The sequence below is a fragment of the Chinchilla lanigera genome, unplaced genomic scaffold (assembly GCF_000276665.1).
Source record: "Chinchilla lanigera isolate Chin_1 unplaced genomic scaffold, ChiLan1.0 scaffold00008, whole genome shotgun sequence".
Lineage (NCBI taxonomy): Eukaryota > Metazoa > Chordata > Mammalia > Rodentia > Chinchillidae > Chinchilla > Chinchilla lanigera.
In genome coordinates, this window is record NW_004955409.1 from 29372601 (window position 1) to 29388735 (window position 16135).

Below are 16135 nucleotides of genomic sequence, written 5' to 3' on the forward strand. Positions count from 1 at the left end.
GCTCGGGTCTTGTCCTCCACGGCTCCCCCACCTCCGGGCCGCGCAGGTGGCGAACTTGGCGGGGTTTCGTGCCCGCCCTCCGGCTCGGGCTCGGCGGGGCCCGGGACGGTGGGTCAGCCCCTCTGGCGGCCGCCGTTGGCTCCCCCGGGCCACCCGCCGCTCGGCTCCGCTTCTGCACCGGGCTTACGTGGGACGCGAATGTGTCCTCTGCTCAGGGCGCTTACGAGGAGCGTTTGTGATGATTTTACTGCTGGGGTTGTTTCTCTTATTATTATTATTTTTTAACTAACTGCCCCATTCCCTGGGGATGAAGAAGAGGCCGTAGATCGGCCTAAGTTCTGATTTTAACCTGTTAGTCCATTGCACTTCGAACATTTCTTTTTTAAAGTTTTAAGAACAGTTGGCAAGGCTAGCAAAATTTCTAAACAATTTTTTCTATTCATAAATAGATTTTGTATGTAATTATCGTTTGTACTTGGGTATCTTTAACATGCAAGTAAATCGAAAAGTCTACAGAATTTGTCAAGTTGGAGGTAAAGGAGAAAGAAATACTGGGTTGACCTTTATCTGAAGATCAGTTTTGGCTGAAGAGAGGAAGAAGCTTGTTGGGGGGAAAAAAAAAAGAACCTTTGGTAGGTGTTCTTTGCCTTTTGGCAGACATTAGTGATAGCAGTAGTGCGATCCAAAGCTTGTTTGACTGTCTTTGACAAAGACAGCTCTGGTTTCTAGTTAAGCTGCAACCTAATCAGCTTATACTATTGTGCAAAACTGGTTTTTATTTAGTATACCTGAACGTTCAACCCAAGGACTCGGGAAAGTTGAAAATTGCAGTCAGCTCTTTATTCAGACATATTTAGGAGTTTCTTAATTCCTAGGAGAGCATCGCGAAGGTTTGGTTCTAATAAATGTGAAAGAGAAAAATGTTAAACTCAAGTCAATCCCTCCAGAATATTTAAAGAACTTTTCCCCTTCACTTTTTAAATTTAAGCAGAGACCTTTAAAAAACCATGGCAGATGTGGATCCAGATACATTGCTGGAATGGCTGCAGATGGGACAGGGAGATGAAAGGGACATGCAACTAATTGCCCTTGAACAGCTATGTATGCTGCTTTTGATGTCTGACAACGTGGATCGTTGTTTTGAAACGTAAGTACATTCCTTCGTCATCTTCCTTTGGGGTTGGTGTGGTGACATCTGTTCTCAACCATTTGCTGATTTTGGTTTGTGAAGAAATATCTCTAGTGAATTTTAGAACATACGCTTCTAAATTTTTCTACACTTTTGTATTCGTACTTTTCTAAGAAATAAAGACTAAGTGAAGTAACTCTAGTAATGATGATTGTGATTATGGACATAACATTTTTTTTCTGGTTCATTTAATCTCTTATTTTAAAGAGAAAAAAATTTCAAAACAAGATAATAGGAGGGTAACAGTGGTTAATACATTGGGTATTGTTATCTTTAAATTACTCACATTATAAGATATAGGCATGTAACTGTCCAAGCAATATTAGTACAAACTTTTTAATGAACTAAGAAGTTTTTTTTTTTTTCTGGTACCGTGAATCGAACTCACAACCTTGTGCTTGCCAGGCAGGCGCTGTGCCACTGAGCTAAATCCTCAGCCCCTTGAACTAAGAAATTAGTAGTAGAACTATCTTAACTATCATATATATACACACACATATATATGTATATGTGTATGTATATATTTGCTTTTCCCTTGAATGAATGGTAATTAGGAATACTAATACCTGCAGCTTGGGTTATCCATTTTTAAAATATATCATAAACTGGGGAGAAGACAAATATTTTTTAAAGCTATTTCTAGACCATAAAACTGACTTATGGAAGAAGAGAAGTGATAATGAACCCATGTTTTGAATTGCCTGTTTCTTAATTGATGTTAAGTCATATGTTACTGTACTTTTGTTAAAGGAAACCATTGGTTTATAAATTTTATTTTGTGAAAGTACAAGTGGGATGTTAAACATAGAATACTTTTTAGTAGAAACATTCTCTTGCTTTGGAGAGTTTAAATAGTTTTATTCAGAAGTTAAAATTGAGAATTTGTGCAAAAATGTTAAAGAGGGCTCGTTAGTAGATAGGCTGTTAAAGCCATGATGCTAAGTCTAATCAGAGTAACCATTTTTCTGAGTGCTGCACATGCTTGGGTTTTATTGTTGAATTAATATATACAGTTCTGAATTCCAATAATAAGTAATTGAAAACTCTTATTTCTGTATTTGTTTTATTGTCATTTTAAGGTAACTAGTGGAAAATATTTGAGATACCTAAAATTTAAGATAACTGTTTTAATGTCTTTGAGATGGGAATAAAGACTGTATTACTTACTAAATTGACAAGGCACTTTATTTTTAAATTTTTTTTTTGTGGGACATCATGCATGCTAGCATGATGTCCAGGTGCTCTACCACTGAGCTTCATCCCCAGGCCTGACAAAGTATTTTTGTTTTTGCTTTTATTTTTAAAATAATTGCTGGTTGTAAACTTTATTTATTTATTTATTTAGTTTTGTTTTGTTTTTTTCCCCTGGTACCAGGAATCGAACTCACGACCTTGTGCTTGTCAGGCAAGTGCTGTGCCACTGAGCTAAATCCCCAGCCCCTGTAAATTTTATTAAGATAATTTCTTGTTTTGTTTTTTTGGTCTTTATTTTTTTTGCACTGGGAATTGAACTCAGGACCTTGTACTTGCCAGGCTGGCGCTTGTGCTGCTGAGCTATATACCCAGCCCACTTCTTTTGTCTTTTTGAGACAGGGTTTCACTGTGTAATTCAAGCTGGCCTAGAGCTCACCTTGTAACCGAGGCAGGCCTCAAACTCACACCTCCTGCATCAGCCTCTGGAGTGCTGGGATTACAGGCATAGGCTACCATGCCCGGGTAAAACGGTATTTTAATAAAAATCTTTATAAATGAGATTTTCCAGTCATAGTGATCCATTTCTTTTAACTAGTTTTTGTTATCAGCAGACACTTTGAGTACATAAGAATAATTTAGCCCTCTTGACACCTGTTGTAGTAAGATTTACAGAGATGCGAGTTTTGAATGTTCATGTTTCATTAGAGAGTCTTCATTATCTTGGTAGTTATTTTGGTATTTTTAAATTGAGGCTAGGGATGTAGTTTTTTGGTTGAGAGAATGCCTAGCATGTACCAGTCCTGCGTTTAATCCCCAGCAAGGCAGTAAAAAGTTATACTTGCCATGCAAATCAACTATCATTTCATATCTCCTATTTAATATTGCTCACATATGGTTGAGGTGTGTGTAATGGCATTTTAAAAAGGTATTACTGTATTAAAACAGTTTAAAGGGAGAATTTCAGATGTGAAATTCCTGCCTTTGAAAAATTATACCATCCAGACATAGCTGCTGGGTTGTTTTTTTCATTTTCCCTTCTAAGTTTAATTCATAGTTAGTATAGTGTAATTTTTAAGAAAGATGATATTAAAGTTAAGTCAGACATGGTACTCTGTGTGAAAGTACGTTAGTATTTCAAATTGGAATGGTTAGCCTTGTTTCATGTACCATACCAGTTATGTCCCAAAAATACATAGGTTCTTTGTACTGAGCTACATCTCCAGGCCATTTTTTATTTTTTATTTTGAGACAGGATCTCTCAAACTCACTAAGTGCCTCTTGCTTAGTTGTCTCAGTTGGTCTCAAACTTACAATCCTCCTACCTCAGCCTCCCAGAGTGCTAGCATTACAAGCCTGTGCCACCAGGCCCAGTTTGATATGATTAAATTTTGTAACAATTTTGTTTTTAAACCTTAGTTGTTTTTTTCTTCATTCATTATCACAACGAAAAACTATCTTGGTTCCTTCTTTAAATTAGAGAAACAGCCTAGTGAGATGGGAAGAATTGGTTATATTATCAGAGATATGGGCTCAGGTTCTTTGCTTGTATTACTTAACCTGGGAGAGCCTTACCCTCTTCCTTGTAAGATAATAAGTAATCTTATTTCAGTGGGTTTCTTGTGACAGAGGAGAAAATTGTGTGTGAGAACTACTTTGAGTGAAATGGGCTACTCATCATTATTATCTAATTTTGAATTTTATTTGGATACTACTCCTTGAAATAGTGAGTGGTTTTGGACAGTCTTAAAACGCTTTTGAGGGGCTGGGGATTTAGCTCAGCGGCAAAGTGCCTGCCTGGCAAGCGCAAGGTCGTGAGTTCGGTTCCCGGTACCGAAGAAAAACAAAAAAAAAACGCTTTTGAATAATCAACAAGGCAAGTGAAAACCAATAATATAGTGTGTGTATTTCTAATATTGGTGAGAATCTTCCACATTAAAAATTTGATTTCAAAAAATAAATACCCTTTGGTTATGTCTAATACAGCAAATGGTGCCTGTAAACTCAGATAAGATGTGATTAAAAAAAAAAATACAGTGTGTTTAGATTTTAAAACATTCATTACAGTAAAAAACATATGGCTATTAATCACCCTCAAAATACTTCGCCATTGTTCTTGCCACTTTCCAAAGCAGTTCTGGAAGTCCTTTTTTTTTTTTTGTTTTTCTCCGGTACCGAGAACCGAACTCACGACCTTGCGCTTTCCAGGCAGGCGCTTTGCCGCTGAGCTAAATCCCCAGCCCCTTGGAAGTCCTTTTTTTGTGAATGTCTTTAGTTGTGCACCCTGGTGGCTGCCTTAATGTCTTGAATCAGTTCAAAACTTTTACCTTTCATGGTCATTTTCACTTTGGGGGAAGAACCAGAAGTTAGTTGCATGGGGCCAGGTCCATTCAACAAGGTAGATAAAGACCCACCTATAATGTTTTTAGAAGTCTGCCTTTCCATTGAATGGCATTCAGTAGCAACATTCACCATATTTTTGGTCATACCTCATAAAGACACTCAAGAAAGATGACTTCAAAGTGGCAAGAATGATTGTATAAATGTATTTAGAGCCAGGGAAAGTATTTTGAGAGGAATTAAGGATAGTGTGCCTTTTACTGTAATAATTTTTAAAAATTTACGTTTACGATATTATCCGTGTTCATTTTTGCCTTGTGGCTTGTATTAAGTATATATCTCCTTGGTTAAAAAATACAGATGGTTAGCTAGACCCTGTCTAAAAAAGACAAAAAAAAAAAAAAGACAGATGGTATATTGAAAACAGTCACATTTGCAGTAGGCTAGACATGGGTTCAGATGCCTGCCTTTACTGCTGAATAGTTATATGATAGCTGTTCAAGCTTGTTTCCTTACCCTTGCAGGGTTTTTGGGGGGAGGGCGGTTATTGGGAGTCGAATTTAGGACCTCAGGCGCTGCGCCACTGAGCTAACCTTCTGGTCCCCTTACAGGGGTTTTCATGAAAACTAAATGAGCTAATATACGTGAATGGCCCAAAACAGTGTTTTTCTCATAATACTTGTCGTTTTTTTTTCTACTTAAACTTGGTATTTTTCACACCTCTCCATTTTTTGTAGTTTTGACAAGTGTATTTTTAAGTTAAGGAATATAACTTCTGTTGTTGTTTGTATTTTGTTTCTTTGGAGACAGTATCTCACTATATAGTTCAGGCTGGCCTTGAACTCATGTAGCCCTTGAACTCATGGGAATCCTGCCTCAGTCTCCAGGTGCTGGGATTACAGCTGTGAGCCACCACTCCTAGGCAAAGAATATAACTTCCTGCAATTCTTCATATTAGTGCCTGAACTAAAGATAATGCGCCAGAAAGTAAAATGGGTTCAAATTAGTTTTTGCTTTCATCTGTGATGTATCATTAAGCTCTAAAATGTAATAAGCTGTAAATGTAATTAGCCAATGAGTACTTTTGCATTCACATCAGAATACGTGTTTATTATATGTAATAATTTTTTTTTTCTTTTTTTTTTGGTCTTTTTGAGACAGAGTCTTGCTATGCAGTTTCGGCTGGCCTTGAGCTAACTTTGTAGCCCAGGCTGGTCTCGAACTCACAGTAATCCTCCTGCCTCAGCCTCCCAAGTGCTGGGATTATAACCGTGCGCCACCACACCCTGCTGTAATAATATTATAAATAAATAATAGTATGTCTGTGGGAAAGGAATAGATTCCTGAGCAGTTTAAAAGTTACATGGCCAGGATTTGCAGAATGATTGGGTATGAGAAAAAATAAGGGCTGTGTTTTGATGGTGCATAACTGTAATCCCAGCAAGTCAAGAGAGGCAGGAATATTGCTGCAAATTTGAGGCCTTCTTGAGTTCAAGGACAGCCTCAACTGCATAACGAGATCCTGTTTCCAAAGGAAAAAAAAAGTAGAAAAAGGTATTATGGGTAACACAGGTTACAGTGGATGATGGTGCCACTCACTGAGATAAAACTAGAAGGCTAAAGGCTATGTTTTTTGTTGTCGTTTTGGGTTTTATGGCGAGGGGTGGTTTAGAGTCTGTCTCAATGTAGCTCCAGCTGGCCTAGAACTCAGTATGTAGCCCAGGCTGCACTCTAGCACAGGAATCTTCCTGCCTCAGCCTCCCAGGTGCTGGAATAACAGGCATGTATCGCTGTGCCTGACCATAAATATAGTTGTTTTTTGGTTTTTTTTTTGAGACAAGGTCTTGCTATGCAGGCTGGCTTTGAGCTCACTTTGTAGCCCAAGCGGGTCTCAAACTCACAACAATTCTCCTGCCTCAGCCTTCTGAGTGCTGGGATTACAGGTATGTGCCACCATGCCTGGCCCTTAGTTTTATAAAAAAGTAAATTTTTCCAAATAAAATATTTGGGAAAAGTGTGGCATTAACATTTTTGCAGAGCTTTTTAGTAGAAGTTGAGTCACATACTTGCTTCTGCATTCCGTCTGTTACATTATGTTGTTTTGATTGAATTATATAAAAATCTTATACAGATGTATTTGGAGCATTATAATAACTTCACATAATAATGAATATTCTGTTTTTGTTTTTGAGACCAGGTCTTGCTGTTAGTCTAGGTTAGCCTTAAACTCACACTTGGAATCCTCTTGCCTCAACCTCCTGAGTGCTGGGTTTATAGGCATGTGCCACTATCCTGGTTAGGTGTTGTTCTTTGATACTATACCAAGACACAACAAATAGTAGCTGCTTAAGATTTAGTTACATGTAGATTGTGATATATCAGTGGACTTTTCATGGTCTGTTACATTAAAATCTGTCAGTGTGTCTTGTACTGTGAATGAATATTTTGTGCATATTTAACTTGTTAAAAACTTGTGTTGGAGCCAGGCCTGGTGGCACACACCTGCAATCGCAGCACTTGGGAGACTGAGGCAGGAGGATCATCGCGAGTTCGAGACCAGCCTGGGCTACAAAGTGAGCTCGAGGCCAGCCTGAACTGCATAGCAAGACCCTGTCTCAAAAAGAAAAAAAAAAAAACTTGTGTGGTTAGATACTTAAAATTATTTTTCTTTTTTTTTATTCTTTTTTTTTTGTATCAAGAGTCGAACTCAGGACCTTGCACTTGCCAGGCAGGTGCTTGTGCCACTGAGCTATAGCCCCAGCTTCAAATGTTGACATATGTCATTCCACAGTATAAAGAAACTTTTTTTTTTTTGTCTTTGTTGAGACAGGGTATCACTATGCAGTTCAGCCTGGCCTTGACCTGCTTTGTAGCCCAGGCAGGTCTCAAACTCAGAATAATCCTCCTGCCTCAGCCCCCTGAGTGCTGGGATTACAGGTGTGTGCCACCATGACTGGCTTTGTTTTTCTTTCTTTCTTTTTTTTTTCCGGTCCTGGGAATCAAACTCATGACGTTACGCTTGCCAGGCAGGTGCTGTGCCACTGAGCTAAATACCCAGCCACTGTTTTTCTTTTTGAAACAGGATCTTGCTGTGCAGTTCAGGCTGGCTTTGAGCTCACTTTGTAGCTCAGGCTGGTCTCAAACTTGCAACGATCCTCCTGCCTCAGCCTCCGAAGCACTGGGATTACAGGCGTGAGCCACCACACCTGGCTATATTTAATATGATTGCTGATTTCATCAGAAAAGTTTCTAATTGGAATGGTGTCATGCTTGTGGTAGCAAATATAATTTGCAAAATTGTAATTTTTGCCTCAAAGCTTTAATACTATCATTAGCAACACTTCGTTGTTTTACTTGAGGTGAAAGGCACGCTTGATTAATTTTTGAGAAGTTGCTGCCAGATATCTGAGTCTGGATAATCAGTTTGATATTCTTTTAAGAAGAGTGGTATTAAAAGAAAAAAGGTATTTCTGCGGCTCTGAAACAGGTATAGAAGTAGCTCAGTATGGTGGTACGGCACTCAGGAGGCTTAGGCTGATGAAGGAGGATCGCTGCAAGTTGGAGGGTGGGCTGTGCTAGTGCTACATAGTGAGACCCTGTCTCAAAATAAACAAGTGAGGCTAAGTGTGGTGGGGCATGCCTGTAATCCCAGCACTAGGGAGGCTGAAGCAGGAGGAGTTCAAGGCCAGCCTGGACTACATAACAAAACCCTGTCTCAAAAAAGAAAAGGAAACAAAAAGTGTAGAAGCTTTTCTTAAACACAACCATTGTACTTCTGGTATGTGGAACTGCTTTCTGCTTCTCATTTCCTTAAGTAGAGTACTACAAAGATGTATATTTCCAGGGTTTAGATTTTACCAAATTAGTAATTTTATTGCTTTATCAAGGTTATCGTTTGGTGCAACTGCTTTTTTTTTTTTAATGCCAGTTTTTGGCAGTGCAGAGTACAATTTCTAGTAGTACAGTTTAGTTTTGCTGCTTCAATTTATTCTAAGGCACCAACAGTTTTATCTAACATTTTTTCTTCATTAGTGCCCATGTTGTCACAAGAGAGTGATTCAAAAAGAAAAAGGGCAGGTGATGAACACTAGTAAAAAGGTTAAGTGAGGGAAGACTGAAAGGTGTCCTTTGGACTTCGTCAACATTTTTTCAAGGTCATTGATCTCAGTTAATGAGAGCCAAGTGGATTGGCAGTGAGGAGCAAACTTGAGTGGATTGAGACGTGGACATGTGGAAAACTTTTTGTGTTGGAAAAGGAGAATGAGGCTTTTGTTTTGTCAGAGAGCTAGGAAAACCAGTTGTGGTGGCACATGCCTGTAAGCACAGCACTTCGGAGGCTGAGGCAGGAGGATCCCTACAAGTTTAAGGACAACCTGGGCTATAGTGAGACCCTGTCTCAAAAAATAAAAAGAGCTAGGAGAGAAAATGAGTAATCCCTAGTGTAAGGATACTGAAAAGCTGGAAGACGGTTGGTTGTTGTCTAGACCAGTCACACTTTAGTATGCATAATGAGAATCACCTGGGGCTCTTGTTGAAATGCATATTCCTAGTCTGTTAGTTTGGTGTGTTGCCTGATATTTTGCATTGCTAATGTGCTCAGGTAATGCAGAAGTATTTTGTTAGAACACTCCCTCCCCCCCATTGACCAGTAAAGCCCTGATCCTCTGATGGAGAGGTTGATTTTAGGTAGAAAAAGGTGTATACTCCATTGAAACAAACAGAAAGTGAAGTTAGGTGGTAAAAGTTGATGGTAAAAAGTGGAAGGGATTTCAGTTCGATAACTTCTGTTTTCTTTCTAAAAGTAGATTAAATCTCCTGAAGTAGATTAGAAAGAAAGGTAATATCTAGGATTGGTATGAGGAAGTATGTATCCTCAGATCGCTTCATAACAGACAGTCCTACCTCTAAGGTAACTATAACCACAGTTAGTTAAATTCTTTTTTTTTTTTTTTTTAATTTTTTTTTTTTTACAGTTAGTTAAATTCTTAAAATATTGATTAGATTTTACCGTTGCCCTTTGCAAAATCTTAATGGGTCAAATTTAAATGCCTTCTAACTCTGTTACAATCTCACAGGTAAACATGACTATTTTATTATACTTTTGAGTTCTCTGCTTGGCACACAAATAGCTAATATCAATATAGTGAATGAACTGAAAAAAATTTTTTTTTTTTTTTTTTTGGTACCAGGAATTGAACTCTACTTTGTGCTTGCCAGGCAGGCACTTGTGCCACTGAGCTATATCCCCAGCCCCCAGAAATTTTTTATGTTGGACCTGTTTCCCACTTCCTATCCCTGAAATGCTTAAAATGTTTCTGGAGTTGTGAAACTGGGAATGTGCAGAAGGATAAGTGTTGGATTCTTCTCTCTAGCAGAAATAGTAATGGTATCAGTGTGTATCTTCCCTACCCTTTTGCATTAATGAACCTGCTTTTTATGTTTTGTTTCGTTTTTTTGAGACAGGGTCTCACTAGCAATTCAGGCTGGCCTTGAACTCACAGTAATCCTCCTTAACAGCCTTCTGAGTGTTGGGATTACAATTGTGTGCCACCACTCTGGGTGATGAACTGGCTTTTTTCCATATGACCCCTTTTTCTTCCAGAGAGTGGCAGAGTAATAGGCAAGTTAAATTACTTTCATTGATTAATCCTACCAGCTGATCTTTCCTTGGTTAGAGAATGTTCATTAATAAATCAAATATATAAAATCCTGTAAAGTTAGTAAATCAATTTCTATAAACAGCAACTGTGAATGCATACACAGCAGAGGAAAGTACTAGAATGAGAAATGTTGTCTGTCCGAGTTTTTAACCTGGGTGAAAAACTTCAGGGAACTTTTCTTAAGATTATTAAAGTATCTGCCACTTAAAAAATACATATATGAAAAAAATATTGTTCTAGTTTTTAGAGAAAATACAATTACAATTTACAGAAATAATAAGGAAATAGTTTTTTTGTGTGTGTGTGCTGGGAATTGAACTCAGGACCTTACACTTGCCAGGCAGGTGTTTGTGCCGCTGAGCTAGGTCCCCAGCCCCAATGTATACATAGGACATTGTATGTATATATATTTTGTATACTTAATTGATTTGTGTTGTTAGACTGTTGAGTTCTTGAAAGTGTAGCACTGTGTCGTACTAGCACTGTGTCTTTTTTGTCCTGTTCTCAATACAAAGCACAGCGTGACACAAAAAGACATCCAGTAAGCAAGGCATGGTGATGGACACCTGAAATCTCATGTTGTAGAGGCTGAGGCAGGAAGAATGTAGCTCAAACCCAGCCTGGGCAATCTAGTATCTTAGTGAGAGACCCTGTCTCTCAGAAAATAAAGACTGGGATTTAGCTTAGTTCAGAAGCCCCCAGCTTGATCCCCACTACTGCTGTGAAAAGCATTAAGTAGACATGTGTTAAATGAGTTGTGGCCAAGTTTGTGTGTGTGTATTTTAATTGGGGCAAATCAAATTTTACATTACTTATCATAGCTTATTCCTTTTTGTTGGAGAGAACAATAATTGTCAGCTACTATAAGAGTAGTCATTTGTAGCTCAGGAATACAGAGTTGAAGCTGGGAGCAGAGGTAAAAATCAAGTAAAAAATGAAATAGATCAAAATATATCACTGGCCAGTGATATAGCTTAGTAGCGCAGCACCTGCCTGGGAAGTGCAAGATCCTAACTTTGATTCCCAGTACCAAAACAAAATAACCAAAAATACATCATTTATTATCTTTAATAAGCCAGATTTAGTAATTTTTTAAGTGAAAATGATTACTTTTCTAAAGTGCTTTCTTTACAGACTATATTCAGTAAAATACCTCTACCACAGGTACTGTCTTTTGTTTGTTTTTGAGTTGGGGTCTTGCTTTGTGGTTCAGGCTGGCCTGGCTTTACATTGTAGCTCAGACAGGCCTTGAACTCTTGGTGATCCTCTGGTCACAGCTTCCTGAGTGCTGGGATTACTGCACGCAGCACCATGCCTGGGATGTCCTTTGTTTTTGTTTTTATTTATTTATTTTTTTGTCCTTTGTTTTTAAAAAACAAAGTTAGGGGCCAGGGGTTTAGCTCAGTGGCACAGCGCCTGCCTGGCAAGCATGAGGTCCTGAGTTTGATTCCTGATACCATCCCCTAAATAAAACAACAGAGTTGAATTTCTTCATGTTACCAGTCTTCTGAAATCATGGTCCAAGTGTAACTAATGTCTGGAAAAGGCATATGGTAGTTACAGTACAGAAAATACTAGCATTCCCAGGGAAACTTTCTCTTAAGAACCTCGTAAACATGGTTTTACTTTTTCGATTTTCGGGTTTTTTTTTTTTAAGATACTAGGCTATATAGCAAGACCCTGCTCAAATCCAAACAAGAAAAGATATTTCCACTTCTGTATTAGTTAAAGTTCTTTAGAGGAATAGTCAGTAGAAAATGTATGTGCAACTATGAAAGGACATTGTTAGGGTGGCTTACAGGATCAGAGGCAGAAAAGTCCAAAATGGCCATCCAAGAAGTCAGAGGCAGGAGATTCCATGGTGGCTGTCTGCAGGGTTAGAGGTGGAAGAATCCTCAGTGGCTGTCTGCATGCTGGAGAACTACAGGATCCAGTTTCTCTTCAGCTCAAGTAGTTGTAGGCCACAAAACAAGAGAGATCCAAGAATCAAGTCCAAGGCCAAGGCCTGAAACCTTCACTGTAGAGTTGCCAATGAAAGTCTGAGGCCATAGCAAAGATGGCCTTTCTGTAGAAGTGGGCACATTTTCCTCTATCTTTTTATTCCGTCTGAGCTATACACCCATTGGTTGGTACCATCCACATCCAAGGAGGATCTTCCCTCAGTTTGCTGGCCTACATGTCAGCCATCCACAGTCATACCAGGGCTGTGCTTTATTAATTTGCTAGGCATTCCCCCCGCCCCCCGTACTAGGAATCGAACTCATGACCTTGTGCTTGTGGGGTAGGCGCTGTGCTGCTGAGCTAAATTCCCAGACCCTTTTTTTGTCTTTTTGAGACAGGGTCTCGCTGTGCAGTTCAGGCTGAATTTGAGCTCACTTTGTAGCCAGGCTGGCCTCGAACTTGCAACGATCCTCCTGCTTCAGCCTCCTGAATGCTGGGATTACAGGCATGTGCCACCACCACCTTGGCTTCCTAGGCATTTCTTTATCTGTTAAAGTTGACATGATTAATGTTCACAACTTCTCTTGAGAAAAGATTCTGATGTCATTGCAGATAGTATTTTGGAAAGTTGTGCTTACATTTGAAGTCATCTGAAGATTTTTCTTCATCTCATTTATATGGTTGACTAGTCTGCCAGGAGTTTTATTTGTAGTGAGTAATCTAAAGTTTCCTAATTAAACTAACATTGGGTCTATAAGTTGGTATTAATAGTACTGGTTTTATAATGTACAAATAATTTCTACTAAAATTTAAGGGGTAAATATTTAGCAAGTTTAAAATTTTGAGTGAGTGTAACTATATATAAAATTAGTGGTTTCCAAGCTTTTTGACACCAAGGATCAGTTTTGTGAAAGACAATTTTTCCATAGACTTGGGGTTGGGTATAGGATGGGGTAATGACTTTACAGTGATTCAAGCACATTACAGTTTTTGGACATTTCCTTGTATTATTATTATTACTTTGTAATATGTAACAAATAATTAAATACAGCTCACCATAATGCAGGGTCAGGGGGATCCCTGAACATGTTTTCCTGTTAACAGTCCCATGTGAGGGTGGTGAGAGACAGTGACACCTGGAGTGTGTTGCTTATGTCCAGTCTCTTCCATAATCTCTTTTATTGTTGTTTGTTTTTTGAGACAGGATGTTACTATGTAGTGCAAGCTGGCCTTGAATTTACTTATATAGTCCAGGCTAGCCTGGAACTCATGGCGACCCTCCTGCCTCAGCTTCCAGAGTGCTGGATTACAGGCACATGCCCCCACACCTGGCATACCTTCATTTTCATTGCTGTCACTTCAGAAAACCCTGCTTCAAAAAGATAGGGTGTTGGAAATGGAAGCAGACTTTTCAGTGCTTTTGTGGCAATTGGAGGATTTTCCATCTCGACTTTAATTCAGAACATAGGAAATTTGAAGTGGTCTCCAACATGCTTGTACAAAAAAAAAAAAGACCCTGTTGCAAAAGAAACCAAAATTTTTTTTAAATAATCAGCTACATAAAAATGTATAACCTTAACTCCCATCTGTTCACATAGCTCTGTGAGGAGATGAACACAGAGCACACGTCTTAAACACAGAACTGAGACAGCTTTCTAAGGGTAGATCACTGGCCAGAGTGTTTGAGTTTCAAGAGCCACTTCAGAGAGTTCTTTTAGAGAAGCAGTCACTAGAGCCAGGTGTGGTTGGCACATGCCAGTCATCCCAGCACTCAGGAGGTCGAGGCAGGAGGATTGTCATGAGTTCAAGGCTGGCCTCATTTACACAGTGAGATCCTATTTTAAAAAACGGTTTTGCTGTGTAGAGATTACAGGTGTGTGCCACCATGTCTGGCTTATAGTTGAATTTTTTTTTTTGAGTTAACATTTTTATTTATTTTTTATTTTTTAGTTTTTTTCCGGTACCGGGAATCGAACTCAAGACCTTGCGCTTGCCAGGCAGGTGCTGTTGCGCTGAGCTAAATCCCCATCCCCCTGTAGTTAATACTTTTAATCACATCCTCCAAGACATTGTTAGTTCAGGTGGCACTTTTTGGCTAGCTAGCATTTCTCTATAAATGACAGAGTACTCACTCAGAAGAGACTTCTTTGACCTAAATTGACACCAAAAGCCATACTGTTACGGCATCTGCTCTGTCTGTGCATATACCAACACAAAATGACCAGTAAAATTTTCCTGGTATGTAATCATTCAGAGGTTTGAATAGTTCTGCAGCTGTGGTGTTCATTGTCAACAAAAGTGTGCATAACATATCCTCATGCACTTCCTCCTGAAATACATATTGCACAAAAATAAGTATTACCTTGTCAACATCAGTAGACTTATCAGTCTGGATTGTGTGCCACAGTGACTCATTAATCCTCAATATGGCATGTATCTAGTCGTCCCCCCCCCATGGATGTGATTGAGAATGTGATGCTGGGATTAAGGGTACCACACTGTGGATGTGGGTGGCGCACCAATCAATATGCTTACAGCCTGGATATAGAGGGACAGAAAGAAGGCTGCTGCTACTGTCCTGCTGCTTGCTTCTTGTCTGTGGCACATTCTGCCTACTCTTTGATCCCCTCTGCCATGTTACCTTACCTTGTGGAGCCAGCTGATTATGAACTGAAACTTCTACAAACTGTGAGCCAAAATAAACCTTTCCTCCTTTAATTTTGAGTGTTGAGTGTTTTGTCTTGGCGTTGAGAAAAGTAATTAAGACATTCTCTGTTCCATCAGTTTGTGTAGTTGCAGTGCTAGCCAAAAGAGGAAAACATGCCACCTTTTGAACTGTAGCCTCTCCTAAAAATTCACAACACATATCCTTAGTAACAGACAGGATCCACTCTTCACAACTAGTAACGAGCTTATTAGCTTACTAGTTTTAGCAATGCGTTAGACTCTTAAGAATGCCCTCAATGCAGAAATATTTGTTCATCATTACTTCTTCATGTTCATGTGTTTTTCTTTTGAAAAACTCCAAAGATATGTCTGTAATGCAAGGTGCTTGCCGTGAAGCAGTTTAAGGGTTTCATGCTTCTATTGGATAGCTGGTTTTTACATATTAAACAAATTGGGCTTGGAGAATGTGAATCACCTGTTGCACTGAACCCAGAAATTTAAGTAAAACTCTTGATATTTCTTCTAAATGCAGTTTCATTTTTGTTGGCAGTTTTAGACTCTTCTCTCTCGTCATTCGGGCTTTCCCTCTTTTCAAAAAAACTGTCCAGTGACACTTGCTGTTTTACTCATTTTGGCTGGAGTTAGCTTTTTGGCTTGCAAAAACTGTGACAGAGACAAGTCAGCAGTACAGGAAAGAAGCATGGATGGAAGTGGTCAATAAAATGGGCAGTCCCTGAGCAGTGTTGGATCTGACTTAAAGTGCACTGCTGCCAGGTGTGGCTGTACAGTTGAAATGCATAAACTCACTTGCCACTATAGAGCCTGCCACTGGATGCAGCTAATTGTTACAAGTGTGCACTACCACGTCTGGCTCTGCTAATGTTAATTTCTTTTTACAGTCAGTCGCTCCTAAGGACTAGCCTCACTACCTAGTCCAGATCATGAGTCATTAGATATTTTTTCTTCTTTTTTTTTTCCCCTTAGTGTTTTTGTTTGAGACAGGATATCATAGTTGAGGCCAGCATTGAACTGTGTAGCCCAAGCTGGCCTAGAACTCTTGTGGTAATCCTCCTGCCTCAGTCTCTTGAATGGTGGGATTACAGAGATGCACCACCATACTATGCTTTTTTTTTTTTTTTTTAAATTT

The 16135-nt window shown here is 39.1% G+C and overlaps 2 protein-coding genes across 2 annotated transcripts in view; both read left to right on the forward strand.

The window, feature by feature from the left end:
- LOC106147667 overlaps positions 1-239 on the forward strand; it is a gene marked incomplete in the record, with an annotated part of 16099 nt that extends 15860 nt beyond the window's left edge. The window contains 1 exon segment of the mRNA XM_013510193.1: positions 47-239. Within this exon segment, the coding sequence (XP_013365647.1) occupies positions 47-239 (193 nt within the window).
- Positions 240-971: 732 nt separating this feature from the next.
- Hectd1 (HECT domain containing E3 ubiquitin protein ligase 1) overlaps positions 972-16135 on the forward strand; it is a 97052-nt gene continuing 81888 nt past the window's right edge. Inside the window, exon 1 of the mRNA XM_005376961.2 lies at positions 972-1147. Within this exon, the coding sequence (XP_005377018.1) occupies positions 1008-1147 (140 nt within the window). The 5' untranslated portion in view covers positions 972-1007. The remainder of the gene's footprint in view (positions 1148-16135) is intronic.